This window comes from Penicillium longicatenatum (genome assembly GCF_028827895.1).
Source record: "Penicillium longicatenatum strain IBT 33135 chromosome Unknown contig_2_segment0_segment0, whole genome shotgun sequence".
NCBI lineage: Eukaryota > Fungi > Ascomycota > Eurotiomycetes > Eurotiales > Aspergillaceae > Penicillium > Penicillium longicatenatum.
In genome coordinates this window covers 3,702,566-3,724,157 of record NW_026643120.1, presented here as the reverse complement: position 1 = coordinate 3,724,157, position 21,592 = coordinate 3,702,566, and the positions used below count along the sequence as shown (strand labels likewise).

The 21,592-nt window shown below is 47.8% G+C and overlaps 7 protein-coding genes across 7 annotated transcripts; 6 read left to right on the top strand and 1 right to left on the bottom strand.

Moving 5' to 3' along the window:
* Positions 1-394: 394 nt before the first annotated feature.
* Positions 395-8,823, top strand: N7484_003905 (type I polyketide synthase; the record flags this gene model as incomplete). Its single annotated transcript, XM_057114325.1, has 10 exons — positions 395-778; positions 853-997; positions 1,051-1,319; positions 1,378-1,741; positions 1,796-2,022; positions 2,080-2,641; positions 2,682-2,850; positions 2,911-7,522; positions 7,573-7,893; positions 7,957-8,823. 10 exons carry the CDS (start codon positions 395-397, stop codon positions 8,821-8,823), a joined length of 7,920 nt encoding a protein of 2,639 aa, XP_056974465.1.
* Positions 8,824-9,134: 311 nt separating this feature from the next.
* On the top strand, positions 9,135-9,593 carry N7484_003904 (uncharacterized protein; the record flags this gene model as incomplete). The annotated part of the gene is made up of 1 exon (XM_057114324.1): positions 9,135-9,593. One exon carries the CDS (start codon positions 9,135-9,137, stop codon positions 9,591-9,593), a length of 459 nt encoding a protein of 152 aa, XP_056974464.1.
* Positions 9,594-10,264: 671 nt separating this feature from the next.
* Positions 10,265-11,325, top strand: N7484_003903 (uncharacterized protein; the record flags this gene model as incomplete). The annotated part of the gene is made up of 6 exons (XM_057114323.1): positions 10,265-10,566; positions 10,630-10,685; positions 10,744-10,803; positions 10,876-10,947; positions 11,002-11,085; positions 11,141-11,325. The coding sequence occupies 6 exons, from the start codon at positions 10,265-10,267 to the stop codon at positions 11,323-11,325; spliced, it is 759 nt and encodes a 252-aa protein (XP_056974463.1).
* Positions 11,326-12,141: 816 nt separating this feature from the next.
* On the top strand, positions 12,142-13,552 carry N7484_003902 (MFS monocarboxylate transporter; the record flags this gene model as incomplete). The annotated part of the gene is made up of 2 exons (XM_057114322.1): positions 12,142-12,420; positions 12,491-13,552. 2 exons carry the CDS (start codon positions 12,142-12,144, stop codon positions 13,550-13,552), a joined length of 1,341 nt encoding a protein of 446 aa, XP_056974462.1.
* A 672-nt stretch (positions 13,553-14,224) lies between these two features.
* N7484_003901 (Zn(II)2Cys6 transcription factor) lies at positions 14,225-15,670 on the top strand (the record flags this gene model as incomplete). The annotated part of the gene is made up of 1 exon (XM_057114321.1): positions 14,225-15,670. The coding sequence occupies one exon, from the start codon at positions 14,225-14,227 to the stop codon at positions 15,668-15,670; it is 1,446 nt and encodes a 481-aa protein (XP_056974461.1).
* A 468-nt stretch (positions 15,671-16,138) lies between these two features.
* On the bottom strand, positions 16,139-17,875 carry N7484_003900 (glycoside hydrolase family 13 protein; the record flags this gene model as incomplete). Its single annotated transcript, XM_057114320.1, has 1 exon — positions 16,139-17,875. One exon carries the CDS (start codon positions 17,873-17,875, stop codon positions 16,139-16,141), a length of 1,737 nt encoding a protein of 578 aa, XP_056974460.1.
* Positions 17,876-18,570: 695 nt separating this feature from the next.
* N7484_003899 (General alpha-glucoside permease) lies at positions 18,571-20,277 on the top strand (the record flags this gene model as incomplete). The annotated part of the gene is made up of 2 exons (XM_057114319.1): positions 18,571-19,176; positions 19,237-20,277. The coding sequence occupies 2 exons, from the start codon at positions 18,571-18,573 to the stop codon at positions 20,275-20,277; spliced, it is 1,647 nt and encodes a 548-aa protein (XP_056974459.1).
* Between the last annotated feature and the right edge of the window lie 1,315 nt (positions 20,278-21,592).

The following is a 21,592-nucleotide window of genomic DNA, read 5'->3' as shown; positions in this document are numbered from 1 at the left end:
ATGGTTTTGAACAACGTATGATAAGAGCAAAGTCAGTATCGAAAACCGATTTACTTGTCACCCACTTACTCCAGCCACTGTCTCCAGGGCTTCGGGCACTCCGTAGTTTGACTGCAGGTACTTTCTGCAATTGATTCCGAGGTCGTCCCAAGATGGCAATCATTAAGAAGACTTGCCCAGGTGGATAGGGGGGCCTAATCTACTAGAAGCGGGCGCGTATATATAATATACATAGACAAAGGCTTTTTGAAGTATTTTTATGTCTTGATACTCGCATTTCGGTATTCTCTTGCTGCTTCAATTGACTTGTTATCTTCTCAACCCTATGGTGTCCCCCTATCTTCAAAATTCCATCGCCAATATAGATCAAACCCCCGTTTAGATTGACATCACCATGTTATCTGAGACCGTGCAGCGCTGGCTTGCGCTCGACTGGTTCACCAGTGAATTGGGCCCAGCAAATAACAAACCCATACAGGCCACCGGGCGCGCCAAAGACCAGCTTTTGGCTGCGGCTGCACCGAATGCGAATGGGCACATTGCTCTAAGTAATTCACACAGCTCGCTCTTAGCACCAATGAAGCACCACACCGAAGAAAAAATCAACAATGTGCCCATTGCGGTGATTGGAATGTCATTTCGCTTCCCACGGGGGTTGGAGTCGGCAGAATCCTTCTGGGAAGCACTGACCGAGGGCCGTTCGGCATGGTCTTCCTTTCCCGAGAGTCGTCTTCATTTCGATGGTGTCTATGATCCTGACGAGGAGCGATTAAATGGGGTAAGTGGCGGAGATTCATCTGACGATTTGGTCTTATATAAAATGCAGTCACTCATGTGTCTTTGTCATTATAGTTCCCAGTGAAAGGTGCCCATTTTGTGGACGGCGACGTGGCTGCCTTCGATGCGCCCTTTTTCACCATTGGGCCCGGGGAGGCTGCTGAGATCGATCCACAGTCACGAATCCTACTTGAGACCACATATCATGCATTGGAAAATGGTACGTGAGCCTCTTATTTCAACTTGTGGGCATTTTATTGATCGCTTTCAAAGCGGGAATTCCAATGGAGAGGGTGTTCAATTCCAAAACCTCTGTTCATACGGGCAGTTTTGGTGATGATTATAAGGCATTCTCCACTCGCGATCCACAATTCGGTGGTCAATATTCAGCGAGCTCTGTTTCCCCCAATATGCTCGCTAATCGCATCAGCTGGTTTTTCAATCTTCGTGGAGAATCAATCAACATGGACACTGCCTGTTCCAGCACGCTGATTGCCTTCCACACAGCATGTCAAGGATTACGTGATGGAAATGCAGAGATGGTAAGCTACCTCTCAAATTTTTTTAATTTATCAAAGAACTTTTACTGAAAATAAATAGGCAATCGTAGCGGGTGCAAACCTTTTCTTAAGTCCGGACATGGCTATGTCTCTAAACAACCAGGGTTTCATATCACCAGACGGCCGATGCTGGAGCTTTGACGAGAAAGCAAATGGTTACGGACGTGGTGAGGGTTTTGGAGCTCTAATCCTGAAGCGTGTTGATGATGCCTTGATAAACAACGATTCAATTCGTGCCGTGGTTCGCGCCACGGGGACGAACCAGGATGGACGTACACCGGGGATCGTGCAGCCTAGTCGGCAGGCGCAGGCAGAGCTTATTAGGGAAACGTATCAAAAGGCAGGCTTAGACATGCATCTGACGCGATATGTGGAGGCCCATGGAACCGGGACACCGGTTGGTGGTGAGTGTCTATCTCATTAATGCATTTGAATACTCTTAACGCTATTACGATCAGATCCAATTGAGGCAGGGGCAATTGCAGATGCATTTGAACACTGCATTTCTCCAGCATTTCCTCTATACGTGGGGTCTGTCAAATCTAACATCGGCCATTTGGAGGGGACCAGTGGTATTGCGGGCCTCATCAAGTGCGTGCTTATGCTCGAGCAAGGAATGATTCCGAGTATTGCTGGCCTTGAGGCTGTCAATGCCACCATTGCGAAAAGACATCCTAGCCTGCTGGTATTTCTATTTCTTTCCAAACTTCATTTCACTAATTTCGGACTAACACTGAATAAGTTTCCACAAAGGCTTTGTCACTGGCCGTCAGAAGGTCTACGCCGCTTGTCTATCAACTCTTTTGGTTTTGGGGGTTCCAATGCCCATGTCATTATGGACGATGCTCAGAACCATCTGAAACACGCTGGAATATCGGAATACCAAAATAACCATCTCTTCGCTTCAGAGAATCCATATCCGCAGATGCTTATCTTTTCTGCACAGGATGAAAAGGGTATTGGTCGTCTGGCACTTACATACAGTCAACATTTTGCCGCTTCGGAACACTCCATTCATGACGACTATATGTCGCGTCTAGTGTACACCTTAAATGAACGTCGGAGTTTATTACTCTGGCGGTCATTTGCCATTTGCTACACTTCGGGACAGTTGGCAGACGGAATCAAGACATCTCGACCTGTTCGAGCACTTTCGAGCCCTCGCTTAGCACTTTGTTTTACCGGTCAAGGAGGGCAGTGGGCTACCATGGGTGATGAATTAAGACAATTCAGGATATACAATCAAAGTATCTCTGATGCTTCTGTTATCTTAAAAAGCATGGGTTGTCCTTGGAATCTAGAAGGTAAGTGCTTGATCGGCTCATTTCTTGCGCTTGCTGATAGACTGTCCAGAGGAGCTATCGCGAGATGAGAAGAATACCCGGATTGATGAGCCTGAGTTCAGCCAGACTTTGACCACCGTTGTTCAGATTGCTCTCGTAGATCTGATGGAAAGTATGGATCTCCATTCGACGGTAGTAGTCGGTCACTCATCAGGCGAAATTGCCGCTGCGTAAGTTCCCTTCTTCTACACTGCTAATAAAGCCTAATTGGAATCTGATCAATTGAACAGGTATTCTATTGGGGCTTTGGACCAACGATCTGCAATCAGCATCGCCTACTATCGAGGACTCTTGTCCTCTCGACTAGCGAATAGTAGCGCTAAAGTTGGCGCGATGATGTCAGTCAACTTGTCCAAAGATGAAATTGAACCTTACTTCGAGGCTCTTCAAGCCCAACATGGGCATCTAGGGATCTCAATTGGCTGTGTCAATAGTCCGGGAAATGTTACCATCACGGGAGACGCGCCTCAAATCAACATTCTCAAAGAAGTTCTGGACCAGATCGGGGTATTTGCACGTAAAGTTGCGGTACCAGTAGCCTATCACTCTACTCATATGCATGCAGTTGCTCGGGACTATCTCAAGGCTATTGGCAAGCTCTCTTCCCGTCGTCGAGCCCTGGCTGATGTCATGATATCCTCGGTGACAGGCGAGGCTGTAACATCCGAGCAACTTGTGCGCAAGGAATATTGGGTGCAAAACATGGTCTCACCAGTTTTATTTTCCTCTGCTTTGATGGTTGCTGTCTCGTTAAAAGCCCAAAAGAATGGGAACCCTGTTCGTGAGACAACTCGATTGCAGATTGAGGACATTCTGGAAGTGGGCCCTCACTCCGCCTTGCAACGGGCTATCAAGGAAACACTGAATGCTATCAGTCAAAACGCAGGAATTGGGTATAAGTCTGTACTTATTCGGAATGTCAATGCAGTTCAGAGCCTATTTGATGCTCTCGGCTATCTCTATTGCCGTGGACATCAAGTCAACATGCGGGCGGTTAACCGGCTCAACATGCCAACATCCCCTTTACCAACGCTACTGAACAACCTACCCAAGTATCCCTTCGACCACAGTCACTCATACTGGAGAGAATCACGGGTAAGCAAGGGTCATCGTTTTCGGGGGGCTCCGCGCAATGATTTCCTGGGAATGCGAGTGCCAGACTGGAATCCACATGAAGCAAAATGGAGGAAGCGAATCAAGCTGTCAGAAGAACCCTGGATCGGGGACCACACCATCGCGCGGGTGAACATTCTTCCCGGGGCAGCCATGCTAGTCATGGCGATAGAAGCTGCCAAGGACGTTTCTCGATCACAAAAGAGTCACGAGATTGTGGGATATACCTTAAGGGATGTCTCTTTTTCTCGAGCTCTAGCTATCTCCCAGGACCCAGATGGCACTGAAGTGGAATTCTACCTCCGATCCAGTGGGCAATCGGCAGACCGCGTGAACTCTTGGTCAGAATTTTCTCTCTATTGTATTGAGAATGACACCTGGGTAGAGGCATGTCGCGGCCGTATTCAAATTTCTCACGTTGATGAGGGACTAGTCGATCAAGGCAGACAGGCTCAACTGGAAAGGGGGCGACACGCCGCAGAGCTCTCCCGCATACGCAGCTCTTGTCCGCGAACCGTCAACATGGGGCGCATCTACAAGTTACTATCGGAAAAGGGTATCTGCTTCGGTCCTGCTCACCAAGCTATCAAATCATGTGCGTACAATGATAATATGGAATGCTTTGGGGAGGTCAATCCTCATCAATGGCGAATCAAAGCCCGGAAATTCGATCAGACTGACTTTACCGTCCATCCAACTTTTTTGGATGGATTGTTCCAAATGGGCTTGGTTGCCATGACAGAAGGTGGTACCAGCATATCCCCCAGTGTGGTTGCTGGGATTCGCCATTTGTGGATTGCAGAGGGCGGTATTCCAGCCTTCCAGGATCAGAAACATTCTCCTCACATGTTGGTATGGAATAAATCTATCTTCCTCGGCCTCGGAAATACTTCTTCAAATGTCGTCGCACTGGACCCAACAGGTCAACGATCAGTCGTGGTTGTTGATGGTCTGGATGGCAAGTTTCTGACCGAGAAGGAGGACAGAGGCAAGACTCGTCGTCTCTGCTGGAACTTTGACTACCGTCCCGACATTGAGATGTTAAACAAGGCTGAACTTTTGACTCAAGTCACGACTGGCTTCCCCTTACAGCAGGCACCTCGGGAATTAGACCATGACGTTAAGTTGTTACTCTATCTCTGTATCTTACGGACGTTGAAATACCTTACAATCGGGGATAGAGACAAGCTCGCCCCTCACCATCGGAAGTACCTCGTGTGGATGGAACGTGAAAAGGAAAAGTTATACTCGAACTCTCCCGCTACTAGAGGTATCGAATTTAGAGCGGTCTTGGATGATGAACAGCTTTACAACAATATGATAGATCGTCTGGAGGGTACTAATTGCCGGGGGAAGTTCTTTGCTGTATTAGCCCGCAATCTCTTCGAGATCCTGACGGGAAAGAAGGATGCCCTTCAGGTCATGTTTCAGACTCCCCTGGTCAAAAACTACTACCAGGAGTTATACAAGGCGACCAATGGGCTAAGCAAAGCCCTGTCGTTCATTGATATATATGCCCATAAACATCCAGACATGAAAATTCTGGAGATCGGGGCAGGGACTGGGTCTATGACGCGCTACGTCTTGGATACATTGACCCAAAATGGCTCCCGGGAAGCCGGGGCTGGCACTCCGCGGTTTTCCCACTACACCTACACCGACATCTCAGCAGGCTTCTTCTCTGATGCCGCATCTTTGTTTGCGGAGTTCTCAGACAAAGTGACTTTTTCCGTCCTGAACATCGAGAACGACCCGGTAAAACAAGGCTTCGGGGAGTCAGCATATGATCTGATCATCGCTGACAATGTCTTCCATGCCACCCAAAACCTCGAGACCACTTTGCGAAATGCTAGAAAATTACTCAAGCCAGGTGGTAGGCTCGCACTCTTCGAGCTTACCGATCCTGAGAATGTTCGCACTAACTTTGCTTTTGGGTTACTGCCAGGTTGGTGGCGGTATCAAGATAGGTACCGTACTTTCAGTGCCGGTGTCTCCGATGCGGTTTGGGATGAACTTCTGAGAAACACTGGGTTCTCAGGTATCGATCTCGATCTTCAAGATTATGATGATCCTGTTTGTCATGAGCATAGTGCTTTAATCACAACTGCAACGCTTGAAGCTGAAGAAATTTCACACCCATTTCCCAGGACTTTGATTGTCTTGGACCCCAAATCCTCGATACAGATTGTTGTCGCAAAGCAGGTGGCAGAATATTTACAGAATGTAGGAATCCCCGAAACAATGAGCCTTTCTCTTGAGGGGGCTGCCCAAATCCCGAATTTGAAAGAATGGTTCTGCATCATGATACTTGATCTGCAAGAAACATCCATTTTAGCAAAGATGAACCCAGCCGAGTATCAACAGATTAAAATCTTGTTGCGAGCCGACGGGGGTATATTATGGGTGAACATTGGAGGCGGAATTCGACCTGAGCGACCTGAACATGCTCTGGTTCAAGGCGCATTCCGGGGACTGCGTATGGAAGAGCGACATTCAAAATTCATCTCCCTTTCGCTAGACGTTACTCACGTGAGCGACGCGCGCCATGCAGCGAATCGAATCAACCAGGTTTTTAAGACTGTTGCTACCCGACCAGTCAACGACTGTGAGCAAGAGTATGTTGAGCGGAATGGTCACCTATGTGTCGATCGCTTCATTGAGGCCAATTACATCAACCAAAGCCTTCCCAGACTGATGGCAGACACGCAGCCAGGCGAGTGCAGGTTCAGCGACCACCCTGCATTATTACTCACTATCGCCTCTCCTGGTCTAATAGACAGCTTAGAGTTTATCGAGGACGAGACCGCGAAAGTGGACCTCGCCCCAGAGGAGATCGAGATTGAGGTTGAGGCTAGCGGAGTCAACTTTCGAGATTGTCTTATCGCACTTGGTCGACTTCCAGGAAACAGCTTTGGCTTTGAATGTGCCGGTACAGTGTCTCGTAAAGGAAGAGATGTACAAAACCTGGAGATTGGGGATCGGGTCTGTGCTAGTGCCTTGGGAACTTACCAAACGTACACGAGATGTAACGCCACTGATGCTATTCTACTTCCTGACTCTATGTCGTTCGTCACAGGCGCAGCTCTTCCCGTGGTGTTCACCACCGCCTTCTATGCTTTGACTCGCGTGGCGAATATTCAAAAAGGAGAGTCCATTCTTATCCATTCTGCAGCGGGAGGAACAGGACAGGCAGCTATACAAGTTGCTCAGATGCGCGGTGCTGAGATATTCGTCACCGTCGGGTCACCAGAGAAGAGGGCACTTTTGATGGAGACCTATTATATTGCAGAGGATCATATATTCGACAGTCGCAACACATCCTTTGTCAATGGTATCCTTGGAGCGAAAAACGGCGGGGTGGATGTCATCCTTAACTCATTGAGTGGCGATTTCTTGACCGAAAGTTGGCGATGCATCGCCCCGTTTGGTCGGTTCCTAGAGCTGGGTAAGAAGGATGTCCTCTCTAACAGCTCTTTGCCAATGCTGCCATTCGCCAAGAACGCATCTTTCCATGCAATTGATCTAAATGAGGCTCGGAAGTATCAACCCAGGATTCTGGAACAGCTACGCAACGATATCAGCACTTTGCTAGTCGAAGGCCGGATATCTCCTCCGCAACCAATTCACTTGTTTGGAGTTGGAGAGATCGAGCAAGCATTCCGGTATCTCCAGAGTGGCAAGAATACTGGCAAAACTGTGGTTGAGATGCGGCGTCACGATTCGATCAAGGTACGAAGACTCATTTCTTCGTTGTACGTGAGGAATTCTAACTTTCACAGACGAATCTCAAAGTAAAACGGACCTGGGACTTTGATGGCCACTCCAGCTATGTAATTGCCGGGGGATTGGGTGGTATTGGTCGCAGCACAGCCAGGTGGATGGCCCAACGAGGAGCGAAATACTTGATCTTCCTTTCTCGGTCGGGCGTATCGAATGACGAAGGACGGGATCTAGTGGACAGTTTGTACAAGCAGGGTGTCACAGTCGAAGCTCCCCGGTGCGATATTGCAGATTTTAACAAACTGAAGCATACCTTGAACGGCCTTGAAAGTCGAATGCCTCCGATTAAGGGGTGCATTCAGTCGGCAATGGTTCTCCGAGTCAGTTCTTCCCTCTATCTCTCCTACTCAAGTCTATATACTAACCAAAAGCCCCTTGAATAGAACAAAGTGTTTGAAAACATGGCCTATCAGGACTGGACAGACACTTTTGCCTGTAAAGTCCCGGGCACGTGGAACCTTCACCAGTTACTACCAAGCGGTATGGACTTCTTCATCACCTACTCCTCCATTGCTGGAGGAGTCGGAGGGACCGCCTCATTTAATTATTCTGCCGCCTGTGCCTATCAGGATGCACTGATGCATTACCGTAATGCCCAGGGCGAAAAGGCAATAACATTCAACCTTGGCGTCATGGTTGATGATGGCGTTCTGAGAGACAATGACACAGTGCGGACCGCACTCATAGGGACGGGCTATTTGCTGGGTATCACCCAGCGGGAGATGTTTGCCCTACTGGAATATCACTGTGACCCAGCCCTCCCAGTCCATGATACACCACTACGATCTCAAGTACTCGTTGGGCTTGACGTCCCCTCGAGTATTAAGGCTCGCGGCGCAGAGATTCCCATAATTATGACCCGCCCGCTTTTTCGTGGGGTGTGGAACATCACCGACACTAATGAGACTGTGCACGAGGATGTTATGGCAGACGTGGTTAAAGATCTGCTTGGTGTGCGGTCGAAAGAGGAGGCGGGGGTGGTCATCGCGCAGTCCCTGATGCAAAGGCTCAGCAAGGCATTAGGTGTGCCTCTGGAGAATCTGGACCCTTTGAAGCCGATGCATGCATTCGGGGTAGATTCCTTGGTAGCGGTTGAGTTGCGGAATTGGTTCAAGTGGAAGCTGGAGGCAGAGGTGGCGGTTTTTGAACTCCTGGGGAACGCAACCTTTGATGATATTGGCACTTTGGTTGCCGGTAAGAGTAATCTGGTCACGGCAATGCTCAGAGAATCGGGGCCCAGTGTTTCATAGAGTGTGGCTCTCCCTATTATGTAGTAATCCTTTGTTTTGTTCATCAACCATTCTAATGTTTGAATCGGCGGGGTAGTGAATTTACCAGGAATCGACCTCGCAGGATTCTACCTAGCCAAATCCATATAACATTCCTTTGAAGATATCACACGAGTGAATTTATAACACCCCTAGGTCCCTAATTTTCCATTGCCTCTGGGCATTCTCATTGTCAAATCGTATTCAATGCATTCTCAATAATATCACGTAAAGAGTGGCACCTGTTTGCAGACCAGTTCAAGGAAGAAATCGATAGGATGGAGCATTGTATAATGCTCCTCAAGCAAAAGTGGGCTGCGATCAACATTCAGTTAGTCCAATTCAAAGCCGACATGACTCAATGGCGAATTCAGCGTCGCTGCTGGGAGCTCAATCTTATCATCGAGGAATGGCAGGTTGGCTCGATGGAATGTCTGCCGCTAGAATTCACACTTGAGGACATTGTCCAAGCCAAAATCTCTGTGCTTACACAAAATGAAGACGATGCTAACGGATTGATTGCCCCCTTCACTACGGGCCAGTTCTCGATTACAACCATTGCATCCGGATTTGAATGTGTGTCCACCGGTTACCGCTTCAGTGGATCATCCATCCGTCTCTCGTTGCGCCATGGGTATGACCAACCCCTATGTGATGTCACAGCGGGAGAGACAGCAAACGTTCCTGTCAAGTTCATGGCAGCACCAAAAACCCTCCCTTATGTGCATTTTATCACCGGAAGTTTTGTTTGATGAGTCATGATCGCACCAGTCAAGGGACTTTTCAAGCCCCACTAACAGGCAGACGGGAAGTGGGAGGAGTATAGTCCATGGTGGGTATCCTACCAAGTTCGAGGCCGAGCAGGGATTCATGATGTGCTCGACCCTTAAAATGGTGGTGGCTGAGATAGGAAAGCTCCGGCGGGAAAATCCACTATGCAGCCCTATATGGGAATCATCCGAGCCCCTGTCTCGAAGCACAGAGCCATCGAAGTTTCAAGTGCTGATGGGGGTTCTTCAACCACAGGACTGTGTAGATTTAGCAGCTTGTGAAAAATAAGTCTTTCTACCAAAAAGTTCCAACTATTCCACTAATTCTTCGAGAGTTGCTGGGTGATATTGACAGAGAAAACCGATCATTTGGGGAAGTACAAATCCGAGACTTTGTGTTTCAACTTCTTTTTGAAGCTCGGGTTGAAACGACCCCAGAACCCGCGGAACCACTTTTAATTTCATGCTAATAACGCTTGTTATGGGTGAGACCCTCATTTTCTCCGTAGCTTGCTTCAATACTAACAGTATAAAAGCGCAATCCGACATTGCATTCTGTTTGAGTTTTCCCCTGAGCCTTGTATATACACTTTTTCCGGTACATTTTTAATTTCCCACGAGGCTGGTTCTCGTTCGTTTGAGATAATCCCAAAATGCGTCCTATTCATGCTTTCGTTCCTCTGATCGGCGCCATCGGTGCGGTCGCATCCCAGCCCACTGATTCATGGGTGTTTGGCGACAGTCTCTTCTACCTTGGGCCCCCCTCGGGAAATTCTCGGATCACCAAGGCTACTTATTCGATTATGCCCCCCGCTGTTCCTTCCGGGGCCAAGGTTTCCAGTACCAATGACGAAGTCTGGGTCTCTGTTTGGGTTGGTGCATCGTCGAGTGCTGGTAGCGAGGATTATGATCTCTACCAACCCCTTTTCAACTGGTCTCTTGACCAGGAATCGCAGTAAGTATTGAATGGTTTATATGAGTGTAATAATTCAGTTCACTGATTGTTTTGAAATTATAGAGGATGTTCTGCTTCCGTTGAGGAGTGGTGTGTTGCCGCGAGTACTTATACTCCTGGTAAGTGGTATACTTCTGCTGTATATGGAGAGCCAAAGCTGATATTCCTCGTGATTAGATGGCCAGATTGGTCAGAACTACGTTGCCGTTCCCCAGAACACTACCGTGGATTTTGAAAGTATGTACTCCCTTTCCAGAGCTATGATGATCGATGTTATATACAAGTTGAAACTGACAATGACATCTTAAGTCGCCGTCGAGGACAAGAAGGTTATCCAGACCGTCACGATTGACGGAGAGGTCGTATCCAAGCAGAGCGATAGTAAGAAACCACTTATACTATCCAGATAAGAATCCCCCGCTGATTAATTCTTAGCCCTCGATGCTGCCCTCCAATACCTTTACTCCAGCAACGAGTGCTACACCGGATCTGGAAGCTGTGGCACCCTCGCCGGCTACAGTATGTATCCATGTATCAAACATATTCCATCAAAACGGCTTACTGACCTTTTCAGGCATCACCAACCTGACCGTCACCCTAAGCGAGGCTGACACCGGGTTCGCCGACGTCATGTCCCTGGACAGTGTCACGGACAAGAACTTCAAGAGCACTGACGGAGGCATCACCTGGCACGCAGACTGGATTAAGGTTTCCTCGATCAACTTCGACTCTTCGGATGACACCGAGGTGGATTACTGATTACCTGGTTTTGTTTCAAAGCCGTGGATCGGAATGCTGGGGATCTTAACCTAAATGATTCCCAGCTCGTCTAGATAGTAGACATACATTGGTGTCCACTGTCTTGCGCGTCGCATGTTCGGCAGAGTCACGAGCACGGCATGGTCAGCCCCAAGGCTGTTCTATGCAAGGGGTTAGTAGCCCCACAATTCTATAAGCATAGCTTCAAGGGTGGGCCTATCGGCCAGAATATTTCCCGGATAGTTGTGCTTTGCATTCTTCGTGACATACCAGTCCTTAAATCCTTGTCCTTAGCCGGCTATAGACGGTTTAAACAGGCTGGTAGCCCTTCGTATGATCCTATGCCCCATGAAAAGCACGTCAAACCTGGCCTTTCACATCTGTGCCCTGTCTCCAAATCAAATACAAGGAGTAAATGCTTGATTCGATTCCGTAATCATATCATCCAACACGGTCTTGTGAGATTAATCATCAAATTCCCGTTCCGATTGCACGATTTGAACAATCCAATACATGACGCCAGCGGAGGGTAGCTGAGGATGTCCCCGACGTTAGCTATATCATCCTCAATGATGTACCCGAGGAGCCGAACCAATGAGTGTGCAAGTGCAACAGGGAAAGGAAATACCTTCCGTCATTTGATAAACATTAGGCTTTTACCCCTTCCTCCCGTTGTGCCATGAAGGGGATAAGTCCAGGGGCATTACGCAATGTGACTATGCACGTCGGAGTAATTTCTGAGTTATAAAGTAGGTTTTCAACATTCACCACACACTTCCACGCTTTCATAAAATCTCCGTTCACATATCCACTTCAATGGATACTGAACGATCCTCATCAACCAATTCAAGCTCTTCCCGAAACCGAGAACTACTACCATGTAGCTCCAAATCAGACGCCGAAAAGACTCTCGAAAATGACTTGCCGCCTATTGATGGCGGTTTCCACGCGTGGATGTTCTTGGCAGCGTCCACCATGATCGAAGCCCTGGTTTGGGGATTTGCGTTCTCATTTGGTGTTTTCGAGAGCTATTATCGGGATAGTGACTTGCTGAAGGGTTCGAACATGGTTGCCGTTATTGGAACCTGTGCCACGGTGAGTGTTTTTCTTCTTACTTTTCAGGCTTCACACAATTAGGAAAGAAATGAATTCTAATAGATAACAGGGTGTCGCATATTTGAGCTGTCCTGTGGTAATCGTCACCATGATTCTTCTCCCTCGATACGCTAGATGGTTCTCCACGGCAGGCTGTATAATAATGTGTTTATCACTAGCCATGGGTTCATTTTCCACAAACATCACACACCTCGTCCTCTCGCAAGGAGTCGGTTTCGGAATCGGTGGCTGTATTGCTTACAGTCCATCAATCATGTTCATGTCAGAATGGTTCGACAAGCGCAGAGGCCTTGCTTTCGGTATGGTCTGGGCAGGATCAGGCATTTCCGGCATATTATTTCCACTCGTGCTAGGAAAACTATTGGACCGCTTCGGATTCGCGACAACGTTGAGGATCTGCTCGGTCCTGCTGTTTGTACTTGCCGCTCCGTTCTTATACTTTCACAGACCACGGCTTCCGATTTCGAAAAACATTGCCCACCACCGTTTCAACGTGAAATTCTTGCGTAATCCTGTCTTTATTATGTATCAAGCTTGCAATGTGCTTGAGGCTTTTGGATTCTTTTTACCGGCTATTTATCTGCCGACTTTCGCGCGTTCGATTGGTGCTTCGGAGTTACTTGCTTCTTTGACTGTAACGGCGTACAATCTGGCGTCTGTCTTTGGGAGTATATCAATGGGACATTTGTCTGATCGTTGTCATGCTTTGATTTGCATCATGATTTCGACAATTGGGACTGTGATTTCGATCTTTTTACTGTGGGGGTTCTCCACCAACATCGCAGTCTTGTTAGTGTTCTCTGTTGCATATGGAATTTTCGCTGGGAGTTTCTCGGCGACTTGGTCGGGGATGATACGTGAGGTCCAAAAAGTGGACACTAGATCTGACGCAACTATCGTGTTCTCAGTCATTGCATTTGGACGAGGAATTGGGAATGTTGTCAGTGGGCCATTTAGCGAGTTTCTGCTCCGTGTTGATAACTGGCAGGGACATGCGACTGGAGCATACGGTACTGGGTTTGGACTTCTCATTGTCTGTACAGGCCTTACTGCCTTGACAAGTGGCATGTGCTTGCTTGCACACTATTGCAGATGTATAAAGACTGCTTGAATGTATTTTAATTCATACACACGGGTCTTGTGAATGTAGATACAGTATCCAATTATCTATCGTAACAGTTAGGGACGACTAGGCCTCTTTGTTGACTACGGTAAATTACTCGGAGTTGTGGAATTAATATGCCCTAAGACGCAAGTTGCTAAGGTATTCCGCTCTAAAACATAATTTCGAGAGTATTGTCAAATTTCGGTTTTCCCTAGGAGCAATACAAGATGAGATCAAGTTCATATCATTTTTTGACATGCATTTAAGAAGTCTTCTTTAGTTTTGATGGACTTATTTAGTATAACAATCACTTTTGATGAGGTTTAACATTAAGGATACGATATTTACTTTGAACTATTCTTAGAATACTATGAAAAGCATTCGTGGAGGTCCGATGTATAAAACAACCAAGAGGCGTCCAGACTGTCGACCCCTATGTAGAGTAATCGCGTTGTCATTCCCGTACATGCAAGCTTTGTTCTTGGCAATTTTCTTTTTGGATACCTTTTTACTGACTTTGCTATTCTCACAGGAATAGATAATTTGAACCATGACCATACTTGATCTGGTAAACATATGGACGTTCCTTTTCCCCACATCCCCGCTTACCCCACTTTCGGCCTCGGAAATGCATCCCCGACTCAACATCAGATTCCAAACCATGTTCCAAGCCTTATAATGCCAAACTCTGAGCACAGACGCACCTTAAAGGCATGTGATCCCTGCAAACGACGGAAGGTCAAGTGCAATGGTCAAGCCCGATGTCAGCAGTGCACGCATGCCGGTCTACCGTGTACATACGCGACCAGCGTATCAGACCAGCAACGGAAGAAAGCCGTACGACGGGGTACTGTAATTGCCGAATGCCGCACATTGATGCTCAAGCCACCCCATACAAGCTCGTCCCTATCGCCCCAGGCCTTACCCGTTCAGATACCCCAACCAATCTCGTCAAATCAAAACCCGTCGTTCTTCCTCGAGCTCTTGAGCGACTACGAACAGTATGTGTACCCGATGAGCCCAGTTATTCCAGCGGATATGGTTCAGGACATGATTACACACATGACTGACAACACCGATGCCGCATCGTATGTCTACATATTCGCTGCAGTGACATTGAGCTTGGCGAGAAGCGAACCCGTTCAGGATGCGACCGCGACTCGCGACCAGATCGCAATGCTGCTCACCCGCTCACTTGAGCTGCGTCGTCCATTCGGTCTCGACTCTCAACCTACTGTTGTACATGTCATGAGAGACGTCTTTACAGAGATGAGCTGCATGACGCTGCGCCGTCCTGAATTGGGCCACATGTACCTTCGCGAGGCGATTTCGCTACTGTACATGCTCAACGCACACTCGGAAGACGACCTGGCCAGACTTGATGTTCCACAACGTGCTCGTCTCCAACGAGCATATTGGGAGTGTTTTATACATGAGAGATTTACTGCCTTGACATACCACCGCCCGACATCCTTAGATCCATTATCCGCATTGCCAGACCACGATGCTTCGCTACCTGCAGACGTCGAGGTAGGCTTCAACTACTGTATCAAAAACTTCTGTCTTATCGACAGAAAATTTCTTGATCTTTGGCTAGGCGATCGATCAGGAGTCACGGCTGGATGGGTCGAGGAGAAGCAGCACCAGCTAGAAGACATTGATTGGCATTGCGAGGTCTCGCGGCTACCGAAGATGCAGCAGGCGGATCTCATTATTACGAGGCACTGGTTACGTACGCTTACCTGGCAGATGGGTTTGTCTAATACACTGCTCTCCTCGTCGCCTGGTTCTTCGATCTTGCTTTCTCTCTCTTTTCCGCTGCGGCTGTCGAATGAGCTTCGTCAATTCTTGATTACCATCCCGCGTGATCTTGTTGGTATTCATGGCTCTGGCATTCTCAAAAAGCTTTTTGAGATTGCTAGTACTATCGCTGACGTTGTGCTTCATATGCCATATACACCTGGTGATGATACGGTGCAGCGTATTCATGATATCCTCTTCCTCAAGAAGTTTGTTTTCTCTTTTGCTGGGCTGCAGAGCTTGTGGCCGGAGCTTTTGTCACAGAAATTTGAGATGATTCGGGATAAGTACCCGGAAATCAAAGAGATGGAGCTTCTTGTATGATGATTAAAAGGGACAGTGATAAAGTGGATGAGATTTATCGGAATATTGTACATCTATCCTAGTCGTGTACATCCTATGACTAGAAGAGCTTTGTTTTCTCTAGGTTGAATTTCATGTTCAGTATGTGAGACTTGTCCGTGCAAATCCTAGGCTCGCGCTCGCTCTACATAAAAGGTTAAATTGACGAGAACACGGCTCAGTACTCGGATCCAGAAAGTTAAATAATCTGATAAATGGATCACGTGTAATTTCAGCCCTAGAAGTGTTACCTTGAACTAAAGGGTTTGGCTAGCTTAGGATGATAGTCCTGCATGATAAAAATTATAAGTAGATTAGATTTATTATGGTGTCAATTTGATCGCGTAGTAATGACCCCCAATCTACGAGGTAACAAGTAGCACCTGCATATTAAAACGTCTGGATTTTGCCAGATCAAACTAGGCTGGCGCCTGAGAGGCTCGAAGGACCTTATTTCCCAACAAGGTAAATGCGGCCTTCATAAGGTTGCAGTGCATCCAACACATCCTCCTCATAATTCTTCGCCAGAACCTTTCGCTTCGCATTACCAAGTTGACCAACCAGATCAACTGACTGTTTCTCGCCAGAGAAGTTGAGGGCCACTACCAGTTTCTCGCTGTCAGAGTGCTTTTCGAACACAAAAACAGCCCCGTTAGATGGATCGGTATCTTCAAACACTCCTTGTGCAAAGACCTTCGGATTGGCACGACGCACACGCAGTAGATCCTTCCAGAAGGAAAGCACAGAGTTTGGATCTGAACTCTGTCGCTCTACATTCAATGTGGGATAATTATCATGCACTCGCATCCAAGTCTTAGCCTCCTCGCTGGAAAATCCGGCGTTGGGCGTGCTGTCCCATTGCATAGGTAGTCGAGCATGGTCACGCGCAAGATGAGCGATAGCAACCTTGGTCGCTTCCAATGTAACGAGATCATTCCCAGATATCTTCTTCACATAATTGTAATAATTAAGACTGTCCAAATCTTTGTACTCAGACATATCCCATTCTAGCGGTGCGTTGACCATGCCAATTTCCTGGCCTTGGTAGATATAAAGCGTTCCTGAGAGGCTGGCAATGAGCATAGCGAGCATCTTTGCACTGGTAGCCCATAACTCTGGAGTCTCTTCACTACCCCATCGCGAGATTGACCGGGCCTGGTCGTGGTTTTCTAGAAATGTTGTACTCCACCCGTCTGTTGTGCCGTCCATGAGCGTCTGTGTACGCTTGACACTCGCGCGTAGCTCGGGGAGTGTCCAGTTTCGTGGTGTGGTCTGGAGGGGGAAATCTTTGCCCTTGCCCACATCGACGATATCGAATTGAAAGACCATGCTCAGCTGCTGCTCTTTCTCTGAGACGTACTTCAGTACATCGGCGACTTCCGGGGTAGCTGGGAGCTCTCCAACTGTGACAGCGTTGTACTTAAGCAGGATCTGACCCATTTCACGGAGAAACTCGTGGATCCGGGGTCCGTTGCAAAATAGCGAAGCGTCCAGTTGGTGCTCATGATTAGGATCAATAATGGGTGCGTCGCAATACGATTGATCTTTGCTATACATATTCACCGTATCAACTCGGAACCCATCAATACCTTTTCGCAACCAAAACTCCATCGCGGACTCATAAACAGCTGCTCTCATCTCGGCATTCTCCCAATTAAGATCCGGCTGCTCGACAGCGAACAGATGCAAATAATACTCCTCAGATACCTCATCCCATTCCCATGCACTCCCACCAAATATGCTGCGCCAGTTATTAGGCGGTCGCCGCACACCATCAGCATCATATTTAGCTGGTCGCCAGATATACCAATCACGCTTGGCGCTAGCCTTATCAGCTCTTGATTCCTTGAACCAAGCATGTTGGTCGGATGTATGGTTAATCACGAGATCAAGCAAGATGCGCAGTCCTCGCTTGTGGCAGGCTGCGATAATCGCCTCCACGTCGGCGACTGTCCCGTACGGGCCATGTACATCTTCATAATCCGCCACATCATAGCCCATGTCGACTTGGGGGGATTTGTACATTGGACATATCCAGATTGCATCAACGCCCAATGACTGGATGTAGTCCAGCTGGCCAAGAATGCCGGGCAAATCACCAATGCCATCGCCGTTGGAGTCCTTGTAACTGGCAGGGTATATTTGGTAAATTGTGGCGTTTTTCCACCAGGGCGTTGGTGGAGACATGACAAGGAAAGTTAAATTATATTGAACTTTGTACTTAATAGCCGACGGATGGGATTCTGCTTGCGATGGTACAGCAAAGGCTGTGGAGGAATGGGAATTTTGGATCCGGGATAGAAATCATTCTGTTGAGTATTCCTCTTCTTTTATCTCGTCCTCGCCCCTCACAGCAATTCATTTATTGGCCTTTCCTCGGTCCGACATGCTTACCCCTCCAGTCCCCGTGCGACTGGGATCATGCATGGTGGTGATTGCTGATTGGTGCGTTGCCGGGCCGAGACATGTTTGCTGCTAGTGCCTTTGTTTACTTCCCGCAAGCCAAGAAACTCGCTTCTTGATTCTTCACCTGGGATACTTTCCCCATGTTTTCCCCATGGAGAATTATGTTTCCCCATAAGGCTACCGGTGCAGGCTTGTCTTTATTATTCTCCTTTTCTCGGGCGCTAATTCGTTCAATTGAGCTCTGATCCCGTTGAAATTACCCCGGACTGCCCCGGATCGCCCAACCCGATCTAACGGAAATCCGGGGTACTGGTTTCGTACACTATACGCAAGCAGTTAGTGCCCGCTGGCTCGGGAATGGGGCAACGATAGCGTCGGGCGCCGGTATAAAAGGAGTGTCTGTTCCGTGCAGAATGAGAATGTTAGAGCAGTGAAATCTCATCCATTCTCGTCTATCGCTTTGCAGCACCAACACAATGCCGACGGTTTCTCCGGAGCAAGATGCCGAGAAGATTACTCCGTCTACCCCGGTAGCCACTATGGCTGCCGAGGCCAATCGGGCCACGCAAACAGAACACAAGATGGGCCTATGGCAGGGTATTCGTACCTACCCACATGCTGTGGGCTGGTCGGTTCTATTTTCATCCGCACTCATCATGGAGGGATACGATAATGCGCTGATTGCAAGTCTATTTGCGTATGGGCCGTTCCAGAAGGACTTTGGCGACAAGCTGACTGATGGGACCTACCAAATCACTGCTGCATGGCAATCGGGCCTTACCAATGGCGCCCTGGTCGGAGAGCTCATAGGTTTGCTCATCAACGGCGTTATTGCCGAGCGCTTTGGCTACAAAAAGAGCATCATTGGCTCTTTGATTGCCTGTGTCGCTTTTGTATTTATCTTCTTCTTTGCGAAGACCTTGACCGTCTTACTTATTGGGGAAATTCTCATTGGAATTCCTTGGGGTCTTTTCCAGACTATTACTACTACATATGCGTCTGAAGTATGTCCGGTTGTGCTACGACCATACCTGACGACCTATGTCAATCTTTGTTGGGTTATTGGTCAAATCATTGCCTCGGTATGTCCACTTACATTATTTTATCATTCTTTGGATGACATCTGCTGACATGACTTACAGGGTGTTCTCAAAGCAATGACCAGCCGTACTGATGACTGGGGATACAAGGTCCCATTCGCACTACAATGGATGTGGCCCGTCCCAATCATGATCGGTGTAGCCTTCGCTCCCGAGTCACCATGGTGGCTAGTTCGCAAGGGACGGATCGAAGAAGCCCGTCACGCCCTAGAACGTCTAACAGTACCCGGACAAGATCCGAACTTTAACGTTGACGAAACTATATCCATGATACGTAGCACCAATGAGCTTGAAAAGGAGATTTCTGCGGGAACTTCTTATCTCGATTGTTTCACGGGCGTCGATCTCCGTCGCACCGAGATTGTCTGTCTGACATGGGCCGCACAGCAGGTTTCCGGGTCAGCTTTCATGGGGTACTCGACTTATTTCTATGAACAGGCTGGGCTGGCTACCAGTAATGCATTCACGTTGAGTATGGTGCAGTATATCATTGGTGCTATCGGTACGTTACTATCTTGGGTGTTCATGGGCAAGGTTGGACGCCGAACACTATATGCCTATGGACTTGGTGCCCAGATGACGTTGTGTTTTATCATTGGGTGTCTGGGTATCATTCACAAGGGTAATGTGGCTGCTCAGTGGGCTATCGGCAGTCTCCTACTCGTGTACACATTCTGTTATGATGCGAGCGTTGGCCCCGTTTGTTACTCGCTTGTTTCAGAGCTGAGCTCAACACGCCTGAGAGCGAAATCTATCGTCCTTGCGCGGATCTCCTACAATGTCACCGGTGTCATTGTCAACATTATTACCCCGCGCATGCTTAATCCTTCAGCTTGGGATTGGGGTGCTAAGTCTGGTTTCTTTTGGGCGGGTACATCTTTTCTTTGTCTTGTGTGGGTCTTTTTCCGTTTGCCTGAGCCGAAGGGTCGAACGTATGCCGAGCTGGATTTGTTGTTTGAACGTAAGGTTTCGGCACGCGAATTTAGCTCGGCATTTGTGGATCCGTTCTCTGTGCATGAGAAAGATCACGGGGATGAGAAAAGGATTATCCAGCCTTCGGTAGATATCGTGGAGCACTTTTAGTATATACTTCCTACTTTCTACTTTTCAACTCATATTGTGATGCTTTATGAACAGCCTCTTCCTCTTCATTGCCCTTCAATATACATCAAGTAATGCTGAAACATATACCTTGAGTACTCGGCACTTGTGAGAAGAGGGAAATCGGATTAAAGAGAATGACTGGGGAAGATGATTGTCCACACATACCGTGGTCTATGTGACTAATCGGAGCCCTGAGCCTAAAGCATGAGGACAGACTTCAGGAATTCCCGCTAACATCCAAACTTTGGAAGTACAGTATAAGGTGAAAGATTAGAACCAGGAACACACATTTCACCGAATATTGAGGTATTAGAGAATTCTAAGAATCTGCAGGTTACTTTCTGATGCAAACTAAGAAAGACTTGAATCTCGAGCAAATTGAAGGTCAACATGAGGGCTATGACTCAGCTTGAGCTTGATGCTTCTTTTCTCAACCGAAACAGTCTTTGACTGAGCCTCACTCTTCTACTATTTTGGCTATGGGTCACTCAGGCCTATAGAATATTGAGAGAACTTTTATCGCCGTGCTTCATGTGACTTCTCAAGGCGTGAATTGTCCAGATTCTTCTAATTCAAGGGTTTTCTCTCCCAGCTTTTCCAGCGCATTTAGGCTGATTTCTGGATGCCGAAAGGCGCCAGACAGGCGTGGTGGAAGGATCGAAGAAGGGAAAGAATTTGAACGTAGTATTTGTATGGTACAAGTCCCTGCTGCATGAATTGCTTGTATCATCATGGACTTCCAATGGTAGATTCAAGTTCTGCTGGACGAAACATGATGCTTTTTCACAAACCTGGTAGCAAACCCAAAAGAGATAGCAAACCTGAGCCATGAAAATATGAACAGCAACTGGCGGTCAGCTGTTAGGACTACACCTTTCGGAACATCACCAAACTTGTTTGACTCACAGCATAGCATGATCAATTGATATTTATCACACTATATCCGGGATGAACCCTGAAGAGTGCATGGATCCACACCGAACTCGGACTTCATCCCGGACCATTCACCACACACTGGCATGAAAATATGCCTGACTGCGGCCGACCCACACACTAAAAGAGTTCATGTCGATGTAGCTATAGTGGATCTTATCTCGATTTAGGGCTCCGGGGGCGAAAGTGGGACTCGGCCGAAGCATCGGTGAACACTCGGAGCCGTTGAAGTTCGGGGTTTCCAGCGCACTTCTACATCGGGCTTCGCCCTTACTTTATGATTCGCTCATCATCTCTTCAATCAGACTAAGGACGTTGTGGAGGATCCAACACGCACAAGACCCAGCGAGAATCGGCGTTT